The sequence below is a fragment of the Pavona decussata genome, unplaced genomic scaffold, assembly GCF_977016875.1.
Source record: "Pavona decussata unplaced genomic scaffold, jaPavDecu1.1 SCAFFOLD_291, whole genome shotgun sequence".
Taxonomy (NCBI): Eukaryota; Metazoa; Cnidaria; class Anthozoa; order Scleractinia; family Agariciidae; genus Pavona; species Pavona decussata.
Window position 1 is genome coordinate 519,034 of NW_028145690.1, and position 27,950 is coordinate 546,983.

The 27,950-nt window shown below is 43.5% G+C and overlaps 2 protein-coding genes and 1 long non-coding RNA gene across 3 annotated transcripts; all 3 read right to left on the reverse strand.

The window, feature by feature from the left end:
• Positions 1-224: 224 nt before the first annotated feature.
• Positions 225-4,347, reverse strand: LOC146454996 (uncharacterized). Its single transcript, XM_085094852.1, has 2 exons — positions 1,274-4,347; positions 225-1,179 (listed from the first exon to the last, which is right to left on the reverse strand). The coding sequence occupies exons 1-2, from the start codon at positions 4,345-4,347 to the stop codon at positions 225-227; spliced, it is 4,029 nt and encodes a 1,342-aa protein (XP_084950978.1).
• Positions 4,348-14,946: 10,599 nt separating this feature from the next.
• Positions 14,947-16,368, reverse strand: LOC146454997 (uncharacterized protein F54H12.2-like). The gene has a single exon (XM_085094853.1). It carries the CDS (start codon positions 16,366-16,368, stop codon positions 14,947-14,949), a length of 1,422 nt encoding a protein of 473 aa, XP_084950979.1.
• A 7,323-nt stretch (positions 16,369-23,691) lies between these two features.
• On the reverse strand, positions 23,692-26,801 carry LOC146454998 (uncharacterized). The gene is made up of 3 exons (XR_014859131.1): positions 26,702-26,801; positions 24,269-24,360; positions 23,692-23,783 (listed from the first exon to the last, which is right to left on the reverse strand). It is a non-coding gene; the product is annotated as an uncharacterized LOC146454998 (long non-coding RNA).
• Positions 26,802-27,950: the final 1,149 nt, after the last annotated feature.

The window sequence follows — 27,950 nt, forward strand, 5'->3', positions numbered from 1 at the left end:
CCTACAAATAAGAGCTCCACTAGTAGTTAAGGGGGTATATAGAGGTAACAGCCAATCAGGATCGAGTATTTCAAATTTGAACCAATCAGGATCGAGTATGAAATCCAAAGTGTCATGGCGAGGGGCGTTGGTCAACCCAAAAATCACGCAACACCATGATTAGTCACAGAACAGTCTTTAATTTTCAATAATCCGAACAGTTTTACAAACAATAAAATGTTTTTTCAATGTGAATTGTGTTGTGAACATGGTTCTCCATCAAAAAGATCGCACACACAGTCAAGATTCATGTCATCACTGTCACGGTCCGCATAGCCGTACGGATAGGACACGAAAGTGTTTGGGTTGACCACCCGTTTGTCAAACACCAATCTGTATTGTTTGGTTCTGGGGATGACCCGTAGCTCTTTGGTGGCAGCATTGCGTGTGAAAAAGTAGGGGTTGACCACATCCACTTGTCTCCTTTCTGCTTGGGGTGATGTGATTTCATCAATGACATTTTGCTTTAATACGGGGTAATTAAGCTGACTTGCACCACGCACGTTTCCAAGGGTGAATCCACGCACTTTGCATTCGACTTTACCCTCGGCTGTGATGTAACCGTAGTTTTTGGGGCCGCCCGATATGAAATCGACGATGTGATCTCCGTCGGATAACTCGTTGGTTAATTCACCCAAGTAATCCCCCACATCCAGTTTTGGTTCACAGGGAAGTTGACGGTAGATGACGGAATCTGTATCGAAGTAGAGGACTTGTTGTTGAAGAGTTTTGAGATACGAATACAACTTCAATCTGGCGTGACATGTTGTGAAGGCTGCGATGAATATGTTTGTTTTGCCGTTTTCTACACACTTATCGTTTGGGGAATTGTAGACTAACTCTAAGCGTTCTTCACTGCAAATTCGAACTGAGGTGATTTCGCGTAGAGGGTCGAGAACAACCTGATAAAGCTCGTCTGGTGCACTCACGGCAATGGTGGAGGCTTTGTTTAGATTTTCACCAAATTTACCCCAGAAGGAGTTGAGCATAAGCTTGGCGGTGGCTTTTTTTCCGGGGTTTTTTTGCGATGCAGGCAGGATCGAGGTTGATGCCTTCTTTTTGCGAGTAGTTAGCCACGTATTCTTCTTTTTTGGCGGGGGTGTCGACCCAACCCGGATAGCCACTGGCTTCTGTTTTGATCTTTAACCAGGTGTTCACGTATTGCTTGAATAGACCCTCTTTTTGCTTTGAAGGGGGAAAATTCCACACTTCATGAATGGTTAGAATGACATACCCTTGTGTGACAGCTTCTTGTAACTCGGGCGTACACCACGTGCCAACGAGTTGTCTTTCTTCCACGCTATGTTTGCAAATGAAGGTCCTCTCTTGCATGGGTTTTTCCATTTCTGTTTCGACACAGGTGCGACAAAGCGGAAACGTGAGCTTTCCACCATGACGAAGGGGAAGAACGGGATGGAACAACCAACGTGGTGGAAGGATGGTGACTTTGGCCAACCCAAAGAATTGATTTATGTTGACATTTTCTAATCCTGTGGTGATGATGTCGGGATGCTTGACAGGATATGTTTTGTACTTGTTTACCCAGGGGTAAAGGGAAGTGACATCCTGATAATGGATTTTTTCTTGGTCATCGACATGATGATGAAGCTGGACGGCGTTGGTTCTTCCACCGAAAAAGGCATCACGGGGGCGAAGCGGGGAAACGAAATGTTGTGAAGCAAGAAACGTTTTGAGTGTCTCGTTGTTTTTGCATTCACGTTTCCAATCGCATTCCCAGGCAGTGACGAGATGAAATCCTGCTGCGCGGATTTTGTCAGCTTTGAGAAGGGTTGCACTGTAGGAATCCTGGAGGGATAATTCAGGCCTTTTGTTTGTGCAGAGGAACCGCTTGTCAGGGTAACAACGAGGACATCCGTGAAAGAAGCAACCGTTGTATTCGTAGACGGTGTTTGTTGACGAGTCGAATCCATCAACGAGATAACCAGCAACACGTACTTCCCCACCATTGAATGCGTGTCGTATACGGTCAGCTGTGGCCTCACCAGGTTGACTTAGTTGTTTGTTTTTCCATGTGAGCCACTGTCTTGCTTGAAAGGATTGATTTGACTGAGCACCTTGCCATCGTTGGGGAGGTTCGACAGCTATGGTGCGCGGTTCTAATCTCTTCTTTCGCCAATAACGATGACAGGCGGAAGCGATGGTGATACACTTTTCGAGGGGGTTGAAGTCGGCCTCCTGTCTGAACTGTTCGATGAAAGAACGACAACCGGCTTTGAGAAGTTTGACGTCTGATTCACAGTAGGATTTCATTTCGTTGACGAGGGTGAATTCATAATTGCAGGCGACTTTGCTGGCATGCCACCGTAGAAAGTCTTCTTTCTTTTTTGAGGACATTCCGTCGGGATCGTAGTATCGAACGTCAGGCATAGCACCACTGTATGTCTGGTTTTCGTCAGTATTGAAGAGATGTGGGAAATAACCTTTGCAGAGTTCTGTGAGCCCGAATGTTGCGGGAAAGGAGGACAGCGGGAATGGAAGAAAGCAGAGTGAATCCTTGAACGTGATGCGGTCGCTGCGAAAGGACAACACTTTGGCGCCAATGGAAACCATGCCTGTGACTTCTCGATGATTTTCATAACAGTGTTGCAGCAGGAACATACCGTCGTACCCCTTTAGGTTATGGAAGAAGACGATCACATTTCTGTCATCACCGTCAACATCTACAGCGAGATCTTCAAGCGATTCCATGAAGCTGTCAGTGCAGTTTTCACCATAGATGACTTGACAATCGTCTGACTCGTCTGTCTCATAACAAATCAAGATGGGTGATTGTACTCCACCTACATTAGTAATGGCTTCATAATCAGCATACACCAACAACGGGGGTTCTCTTTCAACGACAACATACTCATCGGTTTGTTCGACGACAACACGACCTGCCACATCAGCTGGATACACTTTCTTGGTTTTGGGGAGATCATCGTCTTCATCGACTTGTTGTATGAAGCAAAGGTGTTTAGAGATTTCCACATGCTTTTCACAATTCTTGCATTTAGTCCACCCACATTTGTGTCGAGGACCTTTGGGTTTTCCATCACGTTTGTATTTGATCCGATAATTTTTGCAACAAGCTGGGCAGTATCGACTGTAGTCGCATACGCTCTTGGTGTTGATGGTTCCTTTGATGGAATGGTTGGCTAGACATTGTAGCCCGTAGAATTTGCGACAACAAATTTGACACTCTACGAGTGGTTTGGAACGAACACCAGTGGTACCATTTACGGCATCGGAAAAATCTGTACAGTTGCGATTGAAGCAACTTTGACACTGATCTTTATTGCAGCTGTGGTGTTGGATGTCTTCGCTGTTGTAACCTCTGTTACAGTTGTGGCAAAAATAGGACTTGTTGAGAAATCCACCAAAAGATGTGCAGCCGTCAAAGTGTTCTCCGTCTTGAATGAGGAGAATGAGTTTGGTGGAATCAACGGGACCAGCGTAAACGATCATGTGAGGTCGACCCATTTTCAAGACTTTGATTTGGTAACCAGTTAAGACGGTCTGAAATTTGGCAATATCTTCTAAATTACACGCCCCTTCTGTAACACCTGCGAGAGTGTGGAGTTCTCTTGCTTTGAGTGCTTGAATTGAATGACCTCGACGGAGGGATTGGTAACTGGTCACAGGTGTCTCTCCGTTTTGTTCGTCTGCCCAGGCCTTCATGGTGACAATGGCACGCGCACAGCAAAGGGTGTCTTTGTTATTGATTGATATACGACTTCGTTTGGTTATGCCACGTACGGCGGCTTTGACGGGACCATATTTGGTTTTACCACTACCAGCTGGTGGCATACGTATTGTGGTGACATCCATACTGAAGTTTCCGTCAGGGTCGAAGGATTGGTTAGAGTTGAGTTGTTTGGCTAATTGTTGAAGGTAGGTTCCAAAACGAGGTGTGTTGTCTTCCACTTCTTGTGCGAAAAAATGTACGGATTGATGACAATGATTGTTTGAAGCTGAGAAGGCATTTGATTGAAGTGTGAAATGGATTCGATCTTGAGGGTTGAGTGATTGATCCGAAAGGGTGTGTCTTAACGCGCGATGAATGGCATCAGCCAATTCCCCACCCAGATCATCTCCTTCGATAGGGGCTCGAAGTTGTTGTAGGTTTGCATTGAAGCGTGAACGTTGAACGATGTTTCTCCACCGTCGTGGTTGCTGAGCGGGTTGAAGGTTGAAATGAAAGAGGGCTTGTTCACCTCCACCGACTTGCACTACAGGATCCAAATCCACCTCATGACACCACTCATCATCGTCGGACCAGTCAATCATCGAATCTTCATTTGCCATCGTGAAGTTAGTGGATTGAGAAAGCGCGGTCCTTCTTTTATAGGGTCTGAGATCATGTGAGATCATGTGAGATCATGTGAGAGCATGTGAGATCAATGTGAGATCATGTGAGATCATGTGAGATCATGTGAGATCATGTGAGATTGGAGGGTACCCATCCCCCCCATGTGTACCCAGGTTTCTCTCGGTCAGGAGAGAGTATAAAAGGAATTACGTTGTGTTGGGTAGCGTGAAAATTGTTGAAGGGATGTTTTCAAAGGCAAAAAGGATTGGACGTGTCGTTACTCTGATTAGTCGTGTTGTGTATTTGTGGTGTCAAATTCATTTCTTGCCTTACATATGGCTTCCAATAGCGAGAGTGGCTTATCCAGTGGTCGGCCTCCTTAGCGGAGTAATGAAGATGCGTATTACCGTCAGTCGTCATCGGGGTTACACAAGAATCGAAGGAAACGCAAGTATGCCATGATCGACAACGCACACCGCACGTTTAGGACAAAGGAACAATGGGTCAAATTTGATTTGAAGATGACATTGCTGCCCGAGTCACGACCAATGGTGTTGGCATCCAAAGAAAATCTGGAAAGATATGACGTGAAGATGGCTTCATTGAAAGCAGGAGTGGAGAGCGACTGGGATAGATTACCTCAGGAACTTCAGGAAAGAATCTACGAACAATCTGTCATGCTGCACGCTCGAGAACAACACGAAGCAAAATGGAAATCCATTATGGCGGATCTAATGTCTTTTGGAGATTGCACTTGTTCCAATAATCCCGAATGCGAAGGACACCACCCCAGGAATGTCTTGATCAATTGGAGATATAAGGTGAGATATAGAAAATAAGTGTTTTTAATTTTTGAACACCACTATTTTTTTATTTTTTTTTGTTAGTGTGGTGTTCAAGCAACCACGGAAAAGGATGTACGATTGAGTTTACGATCGCTTGATGCTAAGGAAAGAGGATATTCTATTGTACGTACCGAAAGAGGTTTTAGCGAAGGGGAGCGTCGCGAGAGATTAATACGTTGTTGGCATCACGAGTGTGGTTTTATAGGGTGTCGGTATTTTATGAGTGGTTGGCCTTTGCTGGGTACCCACCATGTGTGTAGGATATGTAGACGTCCTGTTAGTCATGAATTACTCTTAAGATATCTGTGTGAAATTAGTCTGCCGTGTGAAATTAGTCTTTGAATTTTGTTTTAGATGAAAAATTTTAGTAGAATCGACGCTGACAGTCGTATTGACGTTTCAAGTGTGGGTGGTGTCTACAGATGGTACAGATTTAAAGAGTGGAGCATGAAAAGCATGGAGGAAATTTCGCCATTTCGTGTTGATCAAAGAATTTATATCCTTAAGTTTTATGAAAGATTTGAATTGTTGGATGAATATGATAAAGTATGTAATTGTTGCTTTGCACACAAGCGAATGATTTTTGGAAGCGAACTTGTGTACTTTAACATACCCATTTTATGTTATAATACACACAAAAAGCCAAGAAGGTGTGATCCTATTTCACGGGCACGCGTTTTCATGGGATACAAACAAGATTATTATAAGTCGTTTAGTCAAAAGAGGTTGGAAGACGGTTCCATTTCGAATGTGTCATTTAGAATTGTCAATCGTTGATTTTTTTTTAGTTGGAAACATTATCTGCAGCCAATGTTGACTGTCGTATCTCACCTGGAGCTGTTGGAGGATTAAAACGATCACACAGATACAATCTTTGGTGGCACCGTTTCTATTATTACGGCAATAGTAGTCTTGTTGTCAGAGAAAGAATGGTGCTCGTTCAAAATCGTGTATATAACGATATTTGTGAATGTTGTAAGGAGGAAAAGAATTGGCTAGTGAGACAAAGACCCAACCCTAGACATAATTTGGAGGATAGAATGAAAACAAGAAGAAGCGATGACGGCTATAAACATGGCGATTATATTAAGTATACTCATATATATTATGGTCAACCTTTTGTTAGAGGTTTTAGATATATAAAATGGCGCAATAAGTTAATTGCAGAGACCCGTAGTCAAAAATGTTTAGGAAATGGAAAGTTCGATTCGAAATCATTCAGATATATTAAATGATTTGTATTTTTGTAGATGAATACCATGAAAAAGCTCGGTACAGATTGCCGTATTTCTGTTAAAAGTGTTGGAGGATTGCAACGTGGGGATCGTTATTTGGAGTGGATGGAAGCCTATTTGTATGATGGTTATTTGTTTCACAATCGCCTGGCTTATTTGTATAACGAAAGGCGAGCCTTGTATTCGGCGGCTTATCCGAAAAGATGTATTTGTTGTGATCTATCATACACAGAATATGTACCTCAAATGTTTAAACATAACCTTTCCGACGAACTGTTTAATAAGTTTTATTTTCCACCGGCACACGTGTGTTATTGTAGACCGGGTATTAGGGGAGTTATCATGAAGGGTAACCATATTCAGACATTGAGTCAAAAATGTTTGGGTAATGGGATGTTTGACACGGTGGTTTATCGTTATGTAAAATAATTTTTTTACAGTGTCATTGTCCATTTTTGAGTGGTGTAAAGTCAAGAACCTACCCAGGACCTATCCAACGTTTGACGACTAGAGGCTGTATTCGAATGCGATCCCACTTGAGTAGATATGTTAGAGCTTTACGTAAACGGATGTATGTGCATATATTAGATGAGGGTTGCGCGTGTTGTGGGATGTTGTGTTTGAAATGGAGAATGATTGAGTGTCGTTTGCGAAATCCTATTTTGATTTTTTGATTTTTTTTGTAGATGGATTGGTGGTATAGCAATGACACGTCAGGTTTGAGAGTGATGGATCGTTAACTTTCAAAGATTGGGTGGTGGGGGCAACGAATGGGAGGAGTTTTTATGGAGATGTTTCGTGCTGGCTATGCTGCATCCGTTGAGCGAGAAAGAAAAATGGAGGAAATATGGGATAATGAAATGGGACCTGTATGGTTTGACGCAGAGTGTGTTTGTTGCAACAGATCATTTTATGATTGTGCAATTTTAGACGTGGATTTTGAATTTGGTACAATAAAATCTGAATATTATTGATTTTTTGTTTTAGACTGATTTTTGGCGAGCTGATTATGATGGTCTGACGACATATTTGTTGGGTCCTTTTGATTCAAAGTTGAGCGGACTGGTGTACATTGGACGCTTACTTGGGGACGAGATAGTAGTGCGTTATCAAAGAGATGAATCGATTAGAGAGGTCACGCGAGAGAGAATGTTTAAGATATGGAATGAAGATGTAATTGATTTGAGAGATGACTGGAATAGTGTGTTGTGTGAATGTTGTGGTAATTCGTATGTCATGTGTGCACCAAAAAAAGATATGTTTAAAGTTTATACGTGGGTTAACGCTTTGCAATTTGTATAGGCTGATTATACAACACAACCTTATGATGTTTGGATGGATAAATGGTATGACGAAAGACTGGCTCACCAGAGGATGCGTAAAGGAAGAAAGCTTGGTCGATCTCTGTTGAATGAATATCATCGTTTTATACCGTTTTATGTGCCTTTTTTAGTTGAATACCAAATTAGTATACCAAAATACCAAAATACTAAATTGAGAAGAAGGATGCGAACCGAAATAGATCTTTTAAATGCTTTGGGACGCGGAATAAGAGGACATTGTTTACCCGATACTTATCCTTTTTAGGTCATTGATACATACAATTGTCTGTCAGAGGTGTGGGATGATGGAAGCAGCCCCATGAACAAGTATCATAAAGCGATTAGTTTAAGAATAATGGGTACCAATTACCCACCCTGTCAAAAATTTCGTCGCAATTTTAATTTGTATTTTGAAATGCTTGATATGTACGATAGAATGGTTCAAGATTCCCCTCATAAGTGTTGTTATTATTTTCGTTATCCAAATTATTTGTAGGTGGTAGATGCTACTTGCTGTTTGCTGATTGTACCAACCTATTTGAGTTGGAGCTCTTTTAATAAAAGACTTAGTATTAGAATTGTGGGTGAAAAGCCTCCGAATGCAGGCTCCCCTCGCAACGTTTTTTTTGATGATGAGTTTATGCGGGTGTATAGGTTAGTGCTTAGGGAACAAACTCATATCTGCAATAAACCTATTGTATTATATTGATTTTTGTAGATTCTTGATTCAAAAAGCATCCCTTTTACGTGGATAAAAGAGAGACATCCACGCTTGTCAGCTGGTAGAGTTATGGCAGCCAAACAGAACGGTTTTGAATTGTGGAATTATTTGACGCAATACGATGCTGGGTTGTTACATACGGACCATTTGATGAGATATTTGCTTTTAAAAAAAGAAGTAGATGAACTATATTTTAAAAACTCTTTTGATTTTTGGACTTAGATTTTCAAGATTCTGCGTTTCTGGTATTACAGTCCCATACCTGCAAGATCCGCACATACCATTTTTTCCGAATCTACCAACAAACTTGTGGCAGTAGGAAGAATTATTGCTAGCAAGCAATTTATAAAGGAACATCTACTTTCCACTTACTTAAATGAATTAGAAGTAATGTATTGTGTAGCTGCTCGTGAAGCTAAATGGGAGATGAAAAGATCATTATGTAATGTAAAACCACCCTGGTATAATTATGACACAGACCTCAATGAGCGTTTATTTCATTTATTTTTATTAAATTCATTATAGGTAGAAAAGATTTTAAAAGGACATGTTACAATCAATCTTGCTGAATTGAGAAGAATGAAAGGAAAAAGACGAGTAGAATTAAAAAGGATGTGTAATAAACTCGATGAAGCTAGTGTTCTTTTTTTGATATAATACAGAAAATATCCTTTGTTTTCACCGTTTACAAATGTTGATTACAGATATCATAGAGAAATAGATCTGATGTATCTTCTCATAAGGAATCAAGCTATAAGACTAATGAGAAATGACGGTTGTAAAGTCTATTACAAATGGATAGATGAAAGTATAGGACTATGTACTTATCGATTACAACATATGTATCTAGGTCCCTCTACATCAATGCATTAAAGTTTGAGTTTGAGTTTAGTGTTCATGATGTGTTTGACCATCTTCTCCGTGAGGGTTTTCTTCCCGGGAAAGGCCTTGATAGAGTCAATCATCTTTTTATCAGCAACATGCTTGTCCTTCAGAGATTTAGCTTGACTGTAATCAATGTCGTGTTGTCTCGCCACTTCATCCAACCGGTTAATACCGCGATCCCCTCGGGCCAATCTCTTTTCCAAATGAGTTCCTGGTCCCGTGAAATTGTGGTAGGGGAGGTGAAATTCAATGCCTGTTTTTCCCAAAAGTTTTTGTATGTCAAATCCGCTACCGTCTTGAAGTTTGGTTTTACGGTCTTTTCCGACGCCTCGTTTGCTTTTTTGTTGAACTCTTTTCACTCTCCTTGAGTTCCTGCAAGAGGTGCCGCCTCGTTTTTTTGCCCTCGTACCAGTCGTCCCACCCCGGGTCCGGCCTGATCCTCCTGACGGCTCGCGGGGTTTTCTTTTTCTGGCCATCGTCTTCGTCAGAATCAGATGATTGCTGTCTGCCGACTTTAAAGTGTTTGGCTAAACCACTTTTGAATCCTGATTTTAAGGCTTTTCCAAAACCACCTCTCGGTTCGGTCTTGGGGCGTGCACCACTCGGATTGGGCTTGGAACGTGACCCGTGGCTGCGCGAAAATCCATTTGGGGGTTTTGGAGTTGTGGGGGGATGAGGTTTAATGATTGGACGCGGAATCAACGACGGTCTTTTCAAAGCCGGTGTAGGGGTCGTGGGTAGTTTTCTCCTCGGTCCACCCCCTCCTTGTCTAGCTTTGTCATTTTTTTCTGCCAGTTTAAGTAGTTTTTTCAGGGAGTTTTCGATGGGTGAATTAAGCATGGCATCGTCATCTTCCTGCGGCGGTGGTGCTGAAGAGGCGTTTCCCATACGTATGCGACGAGTCAGCTTTCTCACTTCTCTTGCTTTGGGTTTCGTCAACGCTAGGGCCGTCGAAGCTGATATCCTGGGATCCTTTAAAATCAGTTCTCTCTCAGCAGCAGTTTTTGCCGCTTTGTTGAGAAGGGTGCTTTCGGTAATTCTACCCTTGTATTTATCTACAAGATTTTGGTAGTCCTTGGTAGGCACCATCATCATTTCTCTTGCCAGTGTTCTAAGAGAACCTCGTAACACCTCTGCCAATAACGTGTTTTTTCTTCCTGTTCAAAGAGTTGTCGCTCGAGACCCGTTTTGAGACGCGCACAGGCTTGACACCGTTCACCCCCTTCGCTGAGACGACGCGTTTGACAGTCAGAACACAAAATACCCACTTTAAGAGTTTGATATTCCTTTCTCAAATCGTCATAGGCTTTCTTGTAATCTAACAGCTGACCCTCCAACTCGTCCCGGTGCTTGTTCGAGTCTTGAAGTAATGAAACCACTTGTCTCAACGATTCTTCTTGATATGACATGCTTGAAAACACCCGTTCAGACCAGACCAGAATCCAGCTCCCTTTTGATTCAAGAGAACCTTGCGTCTCTTTTTTACCGACAATTTACGCTTCCCCAACTGCCGCAAAGCGTTTTTATGTTTCTTCAAAGCAGCCACGGCGTCCAAAGGGATCGGTATGTGTTTTTTCAAAAGATTCAGCGAAAGCTCACTTATGGCGTTGATTTGATCAGCATTGGCGTGTTGAAGTTTCACTTCCCTCTTGTGACGGTTAGCTTCTCGAAGTACATCTTGTAAAAAAGCTTGGTGTCGTTTCAATGACTTCATGTTTCAAAATGTTTAAATTCTAATCTTCCAAAGGTTTATGTTTTCTACGCCGAGGCTCGGTGTATCCGTGACAACCTTTTGTTCCACAGACTTCAAAGATGGTGGTCTTGGCTTTGGGGATATGTTTCATCAAGCTTGCAAAGGTGGTTCTTCTGTTAAGAGTTCGCGTCTTTTTACCCAGTAGCTTATACAGAGGCGTCTTACCCCACGGTAGTTTGAAGAAAATACTCCTCAACGTGGTTTTATTCGTTAAAGCCACAGAAGCCAAAGGATTGCTTTTGCCTTTGCTTTTGCCTTTGCTTTTGCCTTTGCCTTTGCCTTTGCTTTTGCCTTTGCCTTTGCCTTTGCCTTTGCCTTTGCCTTTGCCTTTCCCCTTTCGCTTGTATTTCTCTTCAAGATGTTTAACTGTCTCTACATACCGTTTTTGACCATCCGTTAACTCCGCAGCACCCGGTAGAGGTTCTGTTTGTGGTTGAGCAATCGTTGTGAACGTAACGCGTCGAGCCATGGTAGTCGAATGATGTTTTACCACCTTGTACGCTTTCTTTTCTTGGGTTTATTTATCTTACGTAACAATTTTCTGGTCCCGTAACCTGCCCCAGCACTGGCAGCTCCGGCCAAACCTGCTTTGGCTGCTGCTGTCAAAAACGGAACAGCTGCTGCTAAGAGAGGAATGGCACCACCTCTTTGTCCATTTTTTTTATGCTTTCTTGTCCTACGTTTGGTAGGACGATTCGTCTTACGAGTCTTCCGCTTGTAAGGCATCGCGATAAAAAAGAAAATGCCAGTGAGATGGTTTAACGTCTGCCTTTAAACCTTTTTGCAAGACCTATATAGTCGTCCACGGGTTTATAGTTGTCTTTGAAACCCTTGAAAATTTGAGAAGCTCCCTTGGTGGCAAAGGTAAAAAATGAGGGAGCAGGACCTGACAGGAACATCGAAGCGCCTTCAGCTATTTTGTCGGTAATGGTGGGTTTTCGTCTGTACAAAGCTCCACCTCTCTGCGACCTTTTTTCCCACGAGATCTTGTTTTACGTCTTGTCGTTTTTCTTTTGCAACTACCCTTGCAAGCCATATCACGACCGGTTACTGGTTGAAATGCGTGTGACGGAAGGTCTCCCCCCATCTTTAAAGGTAGTGGTAATGGTGTTCGTGGTAGTTACACCTGCCACATGACGACCTCTGGCTTCTTGCACATGTCGTTCCGCTTCCAGTGCCAATTGACGTTGTATTTCATCTTGATTCATTCGTCCTCCAAATGAGTGTCGACTCCCGTTGCTACGGTTGCTGCGGTTGCTACGGTTACTGCGGTTGCTGTGGTTGCTGTGGTTGCTGCGGTTGCTACGGTTGCTACGGTTACTGCGGTTACTGCGGTTGCTGCGGTTGCTGCGGTTGCTACGGTTGCTACGGTTGCTACTATTGCTACTATTGCTGCTATCACCACCATCACTAGATGGGGTTGAGGCTCTAGGTTGTTTTCCAGCCGACGCAATTTGTCTGTCTCTCGTCCTTGGGGAGACGTGAATGGGAGAAGGCATTCTTTTTCCCGACGGTGGGGCTGTGTATGGTCGTAATCGAGCAGCAGCCACTGAGAGCGGGGCTGTACCCACACCTGTGGATGTTGAGGGTTGTGGGGATCGAGTCGGTGTTGATCCCGTACCCACATTACTAGGTGAAGTTCTTGCTCGACTTGGAGGTGATGAGGATCCAGCACCGACATTCAAAGGAATTGTAGGTTGAGGAGATGGGTTTGGTGGAGTGTTCAATGGCAAATTAACACCCATCTCGGCAAAAATTTCATTAGGGTCATAATCATCCAAATTAACTTCATCCATTGATGCGAGATGACTAAAGTCAAAATCATTGTTGCTGGCCATGACGGGGGTGGAAGTACTTCAAAAAAAACTGACTCGCTCTGCTGCTGAGATTTCTGCACAGAACCAAAGCTGTAATATCCAGAGAATGAATCAATTCCGTAAAGTGTGTTTCGTTATATTCCTTGACGATAGCCATGACCTCTTCAAACGTACCCCAACCAGAATGGTTCCGCCAGGATGTTTCTGTCCTTCTACCACACTCGTCTACAATCTTCATCAAGGTTTCTCTGTCCATGTAGTCGTGTATTTCGGACTTGAGTTTGTAGCGACACAATTCGATGAAGGTTCTAAACTGTGGGTCCGAAGGATGCTTCAAACAGTTTGACTTGGCAATGTGGTCAGACAAACCTTCTAGGTACTCAAAATGATCTTGAACCTTTTTGAAGGGAAAATGCCCCCACACTTCACGAACCTCTCTCAAGTTGGAAGCAAAATGAATACAAAAGTTCAAGTTTTCATACGCTATCCGCAGATAAAATGGTCGTACCCCAGGATGTTTTTTCTTAAACTCCTCAAGACTTTCACAATCACCCAACTCAGCTTTACAGAGTTCTCTGAAAATATGAAATCGTTCTTGTGACCTTGTTTCCATCGTCTTAGTCCACTTTGTACACACGAGTCGGTCCCTCACTCTTCAAGATGTAACTGACCAAACGATTCTCGTCGTTACTTTCTGGATGAAAGTCTATGACCAAATAACCAAAAGGTCTGGCCGTAGCTTGTTTAAAGGCATCCATCACGTTGTGGAGGTTGTCGGAAAAAGCTTGTTGAACGATATTGCGCATGGCCACTTTGTCGCGTGGGTTTTTGAAGGCTATGATGTAATGAGCGTTTCTCGATATGGTTTTTTGATATTTGCCAGGGGGAAATAAATCCTGACACATATATATTACCGTAATGTTTCTATGATGCGAATGACGTGTGAAAATTTCAACCACGGTCTTGTTGTCGCTAGCTTCGGCCATTAAATCATCCATCACCAATAAGCCTCCTTTAGGAAACCAGACATCCAAATCAGATTCCTCAGGAACTCCCTCATGGAACTTTACTCCTTTCTTTTTCATGTCATCAAGTCTTTTTTGCCACAACCCGTAACAATAATGAATCGCGCGGGGTTTTTCAGTGAACATATCCAGATTTTGTGTCACCAATTGTTGAACCAACACCGTTTTACCCGATCCAGATGGACCGGCCATCAAGATATTGCAGGGTGAATGAAAGCGAAAACCACTGTTTGCCATGACTTTCAACGCAAAAATGAGAACGAGTCTTCATTATTCAACGTTTTTATTTTCTATTTGGCATGCAAATTACTACATTGTTTTTCAAAAATGTAACTAGTACCATTACATACAAATTTGTAGCGATTTGCCACACAAAAAGTCCACGAAAATGTAGTTAATGGATGAGGTGTCTCACTCCTCCTCTCGAACGTGCTGTGCCTTGAATGATCTTGACCGGTTTGCCATCTACCATGTCTTTCAACAGGGATTCTTTTTGCCATCTGCGTTCTTTACCGATGAGATCGCGAACAAAACGTCCCACTTTTTTATCATTCATTACATAGTTGGTCTTAAAAAAATTTTTCTCAAATTGAGACATTTTCTCTCCTTGAGATTTTGCTACCAAAAACATCAGCGCGTAGCCACCACAACTCTGATCGTAGATAGACTGAACACACCGTCCATTTCGTGTCACATATTTGAACTGTTTCAACCATTTGATGAGAGGAGCTGTCGTCTCGTACAACTCCAAATCCAAGGCAAAGCTATCAAAGATTTCACAGGTGTTTCCATCGATCCACACTCCCAACCAATGTCTCCCTCCCATGGATGCTGGATCCGTGTTCACAATCATCCCTCGAGGATGACTAACCTTGTCTGGTGGTGGAAGGGAATCGCAGGGTAAAGCTCCTTCATAAAAGGAAGCCAGTGTGGGGTGATGTAGAGCTAGTTGGTCCAATTGATCAGTATTGAGAATGACTTTTTCCATCTTCTTAACCACGGTTTCGAGCAGCGTCAGCCAGTCCTGGTGTGTCGTACACGTTGTAGTACACAGTTCTGTTTGAGTCTATCTCCAACAAGCCTTCGTACTCTGAGTAGACAATGACTGTTATGTTTTCTCCTGGGTTGGCTCCAAAATTAAGCACCAATCTCAGCTCTCCTGACAGCTTGGGGTTCAGCATCGAACTGTGCAAAAATCCGTTTGCTGTGTTATCAAATGCAAACAGGGTGCAGTTCTTTCCTTGACCCCATTCATGTGGCAGCAGCATGTTTCCTTTGCCTTTACTAAAGCAGCCTGTAGCTTCCAGAAATCTAAAGTACCCCAGAATATCCTTGTCGGTTCCGTCATGTTTAAGCTCCAACAACTGGTAAGGATAGGCTTCTCCTCTCACAAACTGTTGTATGTTTGCCAGGTTAAACTTTTGGAAGGCAAACGGATGCTTGGTATAATCTCCATTGAACGCAGCTGATTCCACCATACCAACAATCAACACATTAGGAATTCTTCCATTGCCTGGATCGTTGATTTCAAAATGATGCACATCTGCTCTCAAGTTGTATGTTCTCACTTCACCTCTAACTGTGGGGTAAGACACCACACTCTTTGTCTGCTTCACAGCCAACTCTCTCTCGATCGAGGGGTTCAAGGTGACCACACACAACACAAACTTCACTTTGATATCATCCAAGGTCAGTCTAACCGCTTCAGCACCATGATACCTCACCATCCAAAAGTTTGGATTGTTGAAGAAAATCTGGATTTGAATGGGTACTTGGGGGACCATTAACTTAGAAAGGTTGAAGATCTCATTGTGTGGTTTGAATCTAAAGGGTCTTGTCTTTCCCACCAATTGACTCGATTCCCTTCTAGCTCCCTTCAGCCACGCTTTGGTCTCATCACTCAAGGCAGAGTAGTCAGCATGAGGTGTCCTATGATTCATTTGATCGGCTGTCAAAGCGTTTGGGGGGTTCAATCCATTGTACCACCCCTCTGGTGCCAAAATGTCTTCCCCATCTGTTCTGTCAAAATTGCACACCTTTTCGATGAAGGCTTGATAAGAATAGGTGTCTGTTTGAGGGCTAATGAGTGTATCTCCAAGACGGATGTTCATCTGTTTGATCATGGAGTGAGCCAAATTGGTGGTCGGAAATATGGTCGTTGTGTTCGATCCTGTCAGATCGGTTCCATCTGCTTTCTTAGGAGTAAAATCCACTTCCAGAAAACTCCGACTCAAATCACAATACCCCGATTGAGGTTCGATGCGAAGGTCGACGGGTGTGATACCCGTTGTAAAAGGTGAAACGGGTATATAGCGTCTGTTGAGAATGCTAGTGTCTGTGGCAGGTACTGAAAACAAGTTCAGTTTGGGGTTCACCACACTGGCCGAACCCGGTATGGGTGTTTCAGCACTCATCTTCTTCGTTTGCGTGTCCGCCTGCGTCGAGATCTGTGACGAACTGATGCTTTACGCTTGACACCTCCTCCCTTTTGAACCCTTCTCTTGAGATACTTGACAAGATTTGGATCGAGTGGGTCGGGTGCGCCATAATATATCGAGCCGCCTTTTTGGGGTCTTTTCGGTCGTCTGTAATACACGCGTGGTGTACTAACCAAAAATGTCGTTGATTTTCCGTCTCGACTTCGCATGAATGTTGTCCAAAATTCCTGTGGCTTTACGTTTAAGAACTCTTTTGGCTCCTCTCAAAGCACCTTGTTCCGCTCCGCGCTTAGCTCCTGAAATGCTAGGCAACCCCCATCGTCCTCCTTTTTTAAATCCTTTGATCGCCCCTCTTTTAGCTTTTTTCAGGGCCTCATTTTTCATTTCCGTAGCAAAATCGTACAAAAACCTCGACAACCCGCTACCGGACTGAATCACCACCGGTGTGTGGTAACTGTCAATCCGCTTCCGTACATGGTTTCCAACAAATAATACTCCACACAACAAGTCGTCAAATTTTATCAACCACCAGCTCGTCGTATGGCAACTGTAGCGATCGTTTTTCCCTGTGGTAATGTAGCAATTTTACCATCCAGATCAGCAATTTCAACCTCTATGATTTCCACTTCCTTAGAACTCATGGGAATCCACTGATAATGAAGCGGTTCGACCAATTGGCGATGATCATACTCGTCGTGCTTTAAAAACACTTCTCTCAAAAGTTGAGCCTTTTGACTTCCCATGAAGGTTGATTGAGCCAAGCTACAGTACACGTGCAACGATCTGGATTTGGTAGTGGTGTTTTTCAAAAAAGCAGCGTTCTGACCTGAAAAGTGCCAGTTACTTGTGCGAGAAAAGACCACTCGGGGTCTTCTAGGTCCTATGGGGTACGCGTGATTGTTCAAACCCCAGTATGATCGATTACCAGAATGTATTTCAGTGATTCTTGACTCGTGGTATTGTCTTCCACTTGTTGCCGTTTGAAGCTGTGTGCGAGGTGAGGCACCGGTCAAATAGTAATCACCCCTTGCATTCATTTCGAGCAGCCCCATCTTCAAACAAAACTCGAGGTCGAGTTCAAAACTAACCCCCACATTATTGTGGTCTTGATCATTAAAATCCACCTCCACGGTACCTTGTGCTACATCAACTTTAATCTCAAAGGAACGGTCCACATAAGTTCTTACTTCCTTTCTATTCCATTGTGTTGTTTGTACTTGCAACATATGTTCGATTTCGGTGGCTATTTTTTCTGAAATTCGACGCCACAACTCCATCCCGGTCGTGATGGGAGGACCTCCAAAAATTTCGTGTGCCACCAATTCTTTTGAAAGTGACGATTGGTTACCATCCACATCCTCCACTCGGATGGAGAATTTCACCAAAACATCATATTGGGTCAGACCAAAACTCTCCATACCGAAATGTTGATTGGGAACGGACAAGGAGATCAAGGCTGCCTCCCATTCTTCTCCCTTGGGTAAATTGATTCTATCCTCCAAACGCACTTTAAAAGACGTATTGGTGTTGTTGGGAAATTCCAGAGTGGGATCACTTATAACCAGAATGCGGGACATGGTGTAATCGTATGACGTCTTTCTTTGACACCTAACTGTCGTACTTGGTGGGCCACCCCTTCCAATGGACGAGTACTCTGTTTCCTTGTCTTTTCACTATCTTTTCGATGCGAAACACGTCGTCGTCCTTGGCATCCACCTTTTGAAGATCTTCGTTGTAAAACGTTCCTTTTATCGGAGTTCCATCCCATTCCACAATCTTGTACGTGTTGACGGGACCGCGGCTCGCCTCAGACACCAAAAACACCTCCTCGGTCCATCCAGGCAAGTAACTCTTCTTGAATGTTCGAAACTTCTTGTTCAATCTCACACGGTCGCCTTTTCGAAAACGTGTCTTCGCTGGTTTCTTAGCCACGTCGCTACCATACAACGTGTTCCATACCTTGGGGGTGTTTTCCAAAGTGACGTCTTTAGGTGCCATACCGATGCTTCTATGATACGAAGCATTGTATCCCCGTACGAGTTGAGTAAGGACATCCAAAAACGAAAGGGTGTTGTAGACCGTAAAATATCTATAAAGTCTATCCTTAAACGTGCGGTTGAAGCGTTCCACGACGCTGGCCTTGGTATCTCCCGAAGTCGAAAAATGATGAATGCCCTTCTTCCTCAACATGTTTTGAAAATGACTGTTGTAAAACTCCTTTCCATCATCCGTTTGAAGTGTTTTCGGTTTTCTTCGACCAGCTACCAATCTTGAAAAAGCTGTCGTCACGGAAAGTCCTGTTTTCGACTTAAGGGGTAACACCCACGCAAATTTGCTGAACACGTCGATCACACATAACAAGTACTTTACACCGCGATTCCATTTTGCAATGTTTTGTACCTCGATTAAATCTGCTGGCCATTGTTCGTTGGGTCCATGTACCATAACACGTGAGGTGGGAAAACGTCTGCGAACGGGTTTATGGAGAGAATACCCCAGATCGCGCTTCAATACGGCTTTCACTCTTTTCACAGACACCCCTTGAGCTCTAGCAAATCGTTCGGCACCGCCCAAACTACCGGGTTGTGTCGGATCCCTATATCTCCTCAACAATTCGCCATTGGTGATTCTTTTTTTCTTCATTGTAAAAACTTAGCCAATTTGAGGAGAGCCACAACCCAGACGTTGGTGTACTTCAACACCAAGAACCGGTACTGGCGATATGAATCAGATCTTCTGTTCAACCACATAATAAAGATCAACAACCGTCCCGCGTTAACATCAATCGCAGTCTCAATAAATACTTCTTCTGGGTCCCCATGGTCCATTCTATCCACTTCGTTTTTATAAGAAACGGTATATTTCGAGGATTTTTTCACCAACTCATTATAGTACTCCCGAGAGAGAATAACATCATCAAACGACAGCGTATTCATGATTGAACACAATTTTTATTAGAGCTATCTTTTACAATACTTTTTACAGCAAGTCACAATGGGGGTGCTTATGATTACGTAATGAGCGATTACAATCTAAACAATTTCCGACACGACGTCTTCGCCTCATCTCTTCACGGGATTCCTCATTGGGGCATTCGTACTCCAACCGATGTTCAAATCTTCTCTCCCTCTCTTGCTTCCTTTCCACACGTCTCGCCTTCCATGCGTCAATGGCAGCATCGCTTACGAACATTGTTGGACCTCCCCTCCGTGCTGGTCGGATGATGGGTCTACCACTTGCTTCTTTTTCAGCTTGCTCACTAGTCTCAATACGCAGACTCCAATACTCGATGGGATCCTCGGTTTCTTCAGCCTTCTTGTTATCTGCAATCTTCTTTCTCCTTATCCACCCTGTTCCCCACAACCACACCCAGGGTTATCATTCTCATCCATCAGGTCTGGAGGATTGCAAGGAGTATCCTTGGGTGGGGGTGGTGGACTCTGGTTCAAGACATCCGGATCATCGTGCAGCATTTTTGCGACATAATCTTCATACTCGTTTTCAACGATGTTTTTGGTGTGAAACAGTTTCTCAAGCGTGTTATCAAATAAACGCTTAATGGCATCTCTCCCCCAATGCGGTAAATCTCTCGTTCCGATGATGGCGCTTTTACGAGCCAAAAGAGGAGTGTAATCCTTCATCCTCTCAAATTTGAAGGGTGCCCTCGTTGAGTCGTTCGTCTCATCTTCTGTTTTAACCAGGCGAAACCAACAAGTTTCATCCAGATCAAAGACAAACAACTCTTTCGATTCGCCAAATTGATTAAATTATCGGTTATAATCGATCGTCATCTGAACACCCCAACCTGTACCACCGCAAACACTCTCCATCTCGCAGCAATCCTGTCGCTTCTCAAAACAACCAAACGCATACACTGCGTCGGCATGTTCAATAATGTTATAGTTTCTACACAAATACCCTGTCATCTTTGAAGGTGGCATTAGGTGTAGTTTAGTGAGATCGGCAGGAATGTGTCGTTTAAGACGTCGATTGGCAAAAATAACGTGAGGTGCTGCTCTCGCCATATCCATTTTGCTGATGGGGTCTTGATCGTGGGAAACACGTCTGTGTCCGGGAGGAAGGCGTAGTTTCACAGTCATCTTGACATCGTGTGCCAACTCTTCAGCCACGGAATCTGCTCCCGCAGCTCCACCCGTGTACAAGGTAAAACCTTCCAAACTAAATGGAAACGGTAACTCTGGATAGTAATTACCCGGTAGGTTGGGTATTTTCGTCTCTTCAATACGTCTATGATTCAAAAAAGGCAATTGATCGCTACGTGTCTTCAAATCCATGATCTTTTTAATGTAAATCGGAGGTAAAATCACCCCTTATATAAATGAAATCATTTACCACGTGACATAACCGGTCAAACAAGTCAATCGTGACAAACCCGTTTTCAAACCAGTTCAAACTAGTTTATTTTCGCGCCATTTATTACTATTTAACAAGACACTCTCGACCAAAAAGTCATCACATTTTCATCAACCGTTCAAGACATCATGACGACCTCTAAAGAAGAATCAATCGATTTTGATGGTGTGTTGGAATCCCTCTTCACATCGCCTGAAGAACCATTAAAAGAGGTCATCAAGAAAGAAGAACATGAATTGCTTGCCGAAGGTGATGCCCCTGAAAACCCTCCCAAATGTCTTCGCTGCAACGAGGTTCTTGCCTATGGTGAAGTGACAACCAAAAACGGAAATCTATTCACCTACATGAGATGTCCCAAAAAAGTGGAAGGTACGATGTGTCTCGTCACCTGTGGAACCGAGGATTCCGACCGCTTCTGCACCTATCTAGAAAAGGTGGGAACAGATCTCTGCCACTGCTACGGAGCCACAGGAAACAACGAAGAAGAAATTCCCTTCGAAAACATAGAATGTTACTGTGAAAGTTCCCTGATTTTAGCCATGTCCGCCTCAGTCAACAACCCGGGCAGGTTATACTTCAAATGCCGCAAGAACGGATGTCGTTTCTTCCAGTGGGCTGACTCACCCCCAGAAAAGAAAGTATGGGATTGGTTAAGCGCAAGAATCCCCCCGGCGCATCGTGTGGAGCAAAAGTACCCGCCCAACGAATTGATGCGTCTCTCCCAATTTCCCAGGAAACACCCCTTCAAGAGTCTTTGCACCCCCAAGAGAAAATTAGAATCACCAAGAGAGCATGCGCAAAAGTTAATGCGTAGGACGTGTGACGATGGAGGGGAAGACGGTACAAGAGCATGGCAAAATGCTTTAATGAAATTTGGAAGCATGATGGAAAAGTGTGTAACGGATCCTGAGGGTTACCGTGCTGATTTAAAAGCACGAGCCAAGCAGAGACGTAAAGCTAAAGGAAAACCCGCCGGTTGGAAAAAGAATGCCATCAAAGGTACCATCCAAGGTTCCACCATGCAAAAAGACTTCATAAAAGACTGTGCATAAGCCTGAACAGTATACACTTTGTAACTTTTTATTTTCAATAATACAACATTTAATGAATTACAAACTTGCGTGGTTTTTTATCAAAATGTAACCCTCTTATACGTCCGGAGACGGCACGACGAGAAATCAACAATGAAAACCTTTTAAACCCCGGATAACATACTTCATCATCAATCATTTCAAAGATCCTACGGGCTACACATGCATAGTCTTCCATAAAATAATGTTCAGCAATCGCTGTATTCGGTTCACACAGTTCCACATTTTCATCCGTATCCCCCACATTGCATCGAAACGACAACAACTGTTCCATCACCTTGTTAAACAACAACCGGTTTTCAGCTTTTTCATTTCTACCTCGGCGATAAAATGTCGATGTTTTCACAGGGTTCTTGGCTCTCCATTTTTTCAACACTTCCAACTTGTGGAGTTTTTCCTCTGGGGTCAGGTTACGACGTCTCTTCCGTGCTTTTTTCAGCAAATGTTCCTTGTTCGTGTGGTAATATTCACTCTTCTTCTTAGCCAGTTCTCGAGGTGATTGTTTGCCGCGCCCATTAAAATCTCTGCTTCTCTCAGGATGCTTTCTCAACTCGCGAGCACGGGCACAGATTCTCACCCTATTTTCTTCATAGTATATTTTTTTGCGATTCAAAATTTTATCCTTATTCAAAGTATAATTCCTTTGCCAATTGACTTTAGCTTGTCGCCTTCTCTCGGTCTCATCCATTACTTGCAATAAAACCAAAAACTCGTCTTCTCCTTTTATATACTCTCCCTAAACTGGGTACTAATATAGGGGGTAGGGGGGTACCCCTCTTATATTATATATTTAAAAATATTGTACTCAAAAATTAAAATCATTCACAATCATCATGCTTCACCAGCAAGACGATGTCTGTCTCATTATTGACATGGAGGGTTTCTTTCCAAACAAATATGGACATGCACGTTTCGAATGCCGAGAGCTTGGATACTGTAGTTGGAAGGGTGATGTGGGGAGGTACGCCTTCAACCCAAGACGTGGTTACAACAAACTAACACCTGTTGAACAAAAAAGTTGGCTCTACGCTCACACCATTCACGGTTTATCCTACTACCCTGACATGAAAGAAGAAGAAATCAAAGTCAGTCCCAAGTCTGTTGTACGTGCCTTGTATAAAGAATTCAAGACCGAGCAAAGATCCGTGATAGCCTTCAAAGGGGGTCACATCCAAAAGGATTTGTTGCTGGACCTCAACATCTCTTTCTTGGATTTGGAAAGATGCGGATGTCCCAAGTTTCAAAAACTGTTAGACATTTTGCCTGAAAACACTGAACTAAATCCAGGATGTGGATACCATAAATCAAGCTGGCACCATTGTGCCATGAAAGAATGTGAAGCTTTTATGATTTGGTACAAAGATTTGATGAAATATGTGTAATAAAAGATTATTGTGTGACCAATGACTGTGTTGCGTGATTTTTGGGTTGACCAACGCCCCTCGTCGGCGGCCATGACACTTAGGATTTCATACTCGATCCTGATTGGTCCATTTTGAAAATACTCAATCCTGATTGGTTGTTACCTCTATCTACCCCCTTAACTACTTCCACTCAAGGCAGAAACACAGCCTGCGGCTGTGTTCCTGCCTGGCTCCCAGCCTTAAATTTTGCACATGTTTTCAAAACTCCAGGCACATATTTCAAGAAAATCCAACTTTTGTTCACTTTAAGGTGGCCTCTGGCACTACATGACATCATTCCAGTCAGCTGCAGAATTAATTTACCAGCTAACCTATCATTCACCAGAGATATATACCTGATTTTATGAAAACCGGGCGCACAACTTAAAATGCCTTGTCCACTAGAATCCCCCTGTTTGCTGGAAACTTACCGTGACACCGCAAACTGTTGCCATCCAACAGCCAACTTGAGTCTTGTGTTTATGTTCCATGTCTTCAAGGCAATCTGACAGCTTCATGTAGTCTGCAATTGAAATCAGAGCAAACTAATGCAGCCATACTTATACTCACTCAAGCGAGAAAATGCATTAAGTGTCAAATTCTGACCCACCCTACCCCTCCTGGATTTAAGTAAGGCACCCCCGAGTCATGTGGCCTGTTAGCCCTGCTCCTGTAGTGTCTAGTCAGACTATCCTTGACGGCAAGCTCCCTACAAATAAGAGCTCCACTCAAGGCAGAAACACAGCCTGCGGCTGTGTTCCTGCCTGGCACCCAGCCTTAAATTTAGCACTCGTTTCCAAAACTCAAGGCATATATTTCAAGAAAATCCAACGTTTGTTCACTTTAAGGTGGCCTCTGGCACTACATGACATCATTCCAGTCAGCTGCAGAATTAATTTACCAGCTAACCCATCATTCACCAGAGATATATACCTGATTTTATGAAAACCGGGCTCACAACTTAAAATGCCTTGTCCACTAGAATCCCCCTGTTTGCTGGAAACTTACCGTGACACCGCAAACTGTTGCCATCCAACAGCCAACTTGAGTCTTGTGTTTATGTTCCATGTCTTCAAGGCAATCTGACAGCTTCATGTAGTCTGCAATTGAAATCAGAACAAACTAATGCAGCCATACTTATCCTCACTTAAGCGAGAAAATGCATTAAGTGTCAAATTCTGACCCACCCTACCCCTCCTGGATTTAAGTAAGGAACCCCCGACCCATGTGGCCTGTTAGCCCTGCTCCTGTAGTGTCTAGCCAGACTATCCTTGACGGCAAGCCCCCTACAAATAAGAGCTCCACTCGAAGCAGAAAAACAGCCTGCGGCTGTGTTCCTGCCTGGCTCCCAGCATTAAATTTTGCACATGTTTTCAAAACTCCAGGCATATGTTTCAAGAAAATCCAACTTTTGTTCACTTTAAGGTGGCCTCTGGCACTACATGACATCATTCCAGTCAACTGCAGAATTAATTTACCAGCTAACCCATCATTCACCAGAGATATATACCTGATTTTATGAAAACCGGGCGCACAACTTGAAATGCCTTGTCCACTAGAATCCCCCTGTTTGCTGGAAACTTACCGTGACACCGCAAACTGTTGCCATCCAACAGCCATCTTGAGTCTTGTTTTTTTGTTCCATTTCTTCAAGGCAATCTGACAGCTTCATGTAGTCTGCAATTGAAATCAGAGCAAACTAATGCAGCCATACCTATACTCACTCAAGCGAGAAAATGCATTAAGTGTCAAATTCTGACCCACCCTACCCCCCCTGGATTTAAGTAAGGCACCCGCGAGTCATGTGGCCTGTTAGCCCTGCTACTGTAGTGTCTAGCCAGACTATCCTTGACGGCAAGCCCCGTGCAAATAAGAGCTCCACTCAAGGCAGAAACACAGCCTGCGGCTGTGTTCCTGCCTGGCTCCCAGCCTTAAATTTTGCACTCGTTTTCAAAACTCGAGGCATATATTTCAAGAAAATCCAACGTTTGTTCACTTTAAGGTGGCCTCTGGCACTACATGACATCATTCCAGTCAGCTGCAGAATTAATTTACCAGCTAACCCATCATTCACCAGAGATAATTATTTCAAGAAAATCCAACTTTTGTTCACTTTAAGGTGGCCTCTGGCACTACATGACATCATTCCAGTCAGCTGCAGAATTAATTTACCAGCTAACCCATCATTCACCAGAGATATATACCTGATTTTATGAAAACCGGGCTCACAACTTAAAATGCCTTGTCCACTAGAATCCCCCTGTTTGCTGGAAACTTACCGTGACACCGCAAACTGTTGCCATCCAACAGCCAACTTGAGTCTTGTGTTTATGTTCCATGTCTTCAAAGCAATCTGACAGCTTCATGTAGTCTGCAATTGAAATTAGAGCAAACTAATGCAGCCATACCTATACTCAATCAAGCGAGAAAATGCATTAAGTGTCAAATTCTGACCCACCCTACCCCCACTGGATTTAAGTAAGGCACCCCCGAGTCATGTGGCCTGTTAGCCCTGCTCCTGTAGTGTATAGCCAGACTATCTTTGACGGCAAGCCCCCTACAAATAAGAGCTCCACTCAAGGCAAGAACACAGCCTGCGGCTGTGTTCCTGCCTGGCTCCCAGCCTTAAATTTTGCACTCGTTTTCAAAACTCCACGCATATATTTCAAGAAAATCCAACTTTTGTTCACTTTAAGGTGGCCTCTGGCACTACATGACATCATTCCAGTCAGCTGCAGAATTAATTTACCAGCTAACCCATCATTCACCAGAGATATATACCTGATTTTATGAAAACCGGGCGCACAACTTAAAATGCCTTGTCCACTATAATCCCCCTGTTTGCTGGAAACTTACCGTGACACCGCAAACTGTTGCCATCCAACAGCCATCTTAAGTCTTGTTTTTTTGTTCCATGTCTTTAAGGCAATCTGACAGCTTCATGTAGTCTGCAATTGAAATTAGAGCAAACTAATGCAGCCATACCTATACTCACTCAAGCGAGAAAATGCATTAAGTGTCAAATTCTGACCCACCCTACCCCCCCCCCCCCCCTGGATTTAAGTAAGGCACCCGCGAGTCATGTGGCCTGTTAGCCCTGCTACTGTAGTGTCTAGCCAGACTATCCTTGACGGCAAGCCCGCAACAAATAAGAGCTCCACTCAAGGCAGAAACACAGCCTGCGGCTGTGTTCCTGCCTGGCTCCCAACCTTAAATTTTGCACTCGTTTTCAAAACTCCAGGCATATATTTCAAGAAAATCCAACGTTTGTTCACTTTAAGGTAGTCTCTGGCACTACATGACATCATTCCAGTCAGCTGCAGAATTAATTTACCAGCTAACCCATCATTCACCAGAGATATATACCTGATTTTATGAAAACCGGGCGCACAACTTAAAATGCCTTGTCCACTAGAATCCCCCTGTTTGCTGGAAACTTACTGTGACACCGCAAACTGTTGCCATCCAACAGCCAACTTGAGTCTTGTGTTTATGTTCCATGTCTTCAAGGCAATCTGACAGCTTCATGTAGTCTGCATTTGAAATCAGAGCAGACTAATGCAGCCATACCTATACTCACTCAAGCAAGAAAATGCATAAAGTTTCAAATTCTGACCCACCCTACCCCTTCTGGATTTAAGTTAGGCACCCCCGAGTCATGTAGCCTGTTAGACCTGCTACTGCAGTGTCTAGCCAGACTATCCTTGACGGCTAGCCCCCTACAAATAAGAGTTCCACTCGAGGCAGAAACACATCTTGCGGCTGTGTTCCTGCCTGGCTCCCAGCCTTAAATTTAGCACTCGTTTTCAAAACTCAAGGCATATATTTCAAGAAAATCCAACTTTTGTTCACTTTAAGGTGGCCTCTGGTACTAAATGAGATTATTCCAGTCAGCTGCAGAATTAATTTACCAGCTAACCCATCATTCACCAGAGATACATACCTGATTTTATGAAAACCGAGGGCACAACTTAAACTGCTTTGTCCTCTAGAATCCCCCTGTTTGCTGGAAACTTACCGTAACACCGCAAACTGTTGCCATCCAACAGCCAACTTGAGTCTTGTTTTTATGTTCCATGTCTTCAAGGCAATCTGACAGCTTCATGTAGTCTGCAATTGAAATCAGAGCAAACTAATGCAGCCATACCTATACTCACTTAAGCGAGAAAATGCATTAAGTGTCAAATTCTGACCCACCCTACCCCCCTGGATTTAAGTAAGGCACCCGCGAGTCATGTGGCCTCTTAGCCCTGCTCCTGTAGTGTCTAGCCAGACTATCCTTGACGGCAAGCCCCCTGCAAATAAGAGCTCCACTCAAGGCAGAAACACAGCCTGCAGCTGTGTTCCTGCCTGGCTCCTAGCCTTAAATTTTGCACTCGTTTTCTAAACTCCAGGCATATATTTCAAGAAAATCCAACTTTTGTTCACTTTAAGGTGGCCTCTGGCACTACATGACATCATTCCAGTCAGCTGCAGAATTAATTTACCAGCTAACCCATCATTCACCAGAGATATATACCTGATTTTATGAAAACCGGGCGCACAACTTAAAATGCCTTGTCCACTAGAATCCCCCTGTTTGCTGGAAACTTACCGTGACACCGCAAACTGTTGCCATCCAACAGCCAACTTGAGTCTTGTGTTTATGTTCCATGTCTTCAAGGCAATCTGACAGCTTCATGTAGTCTGC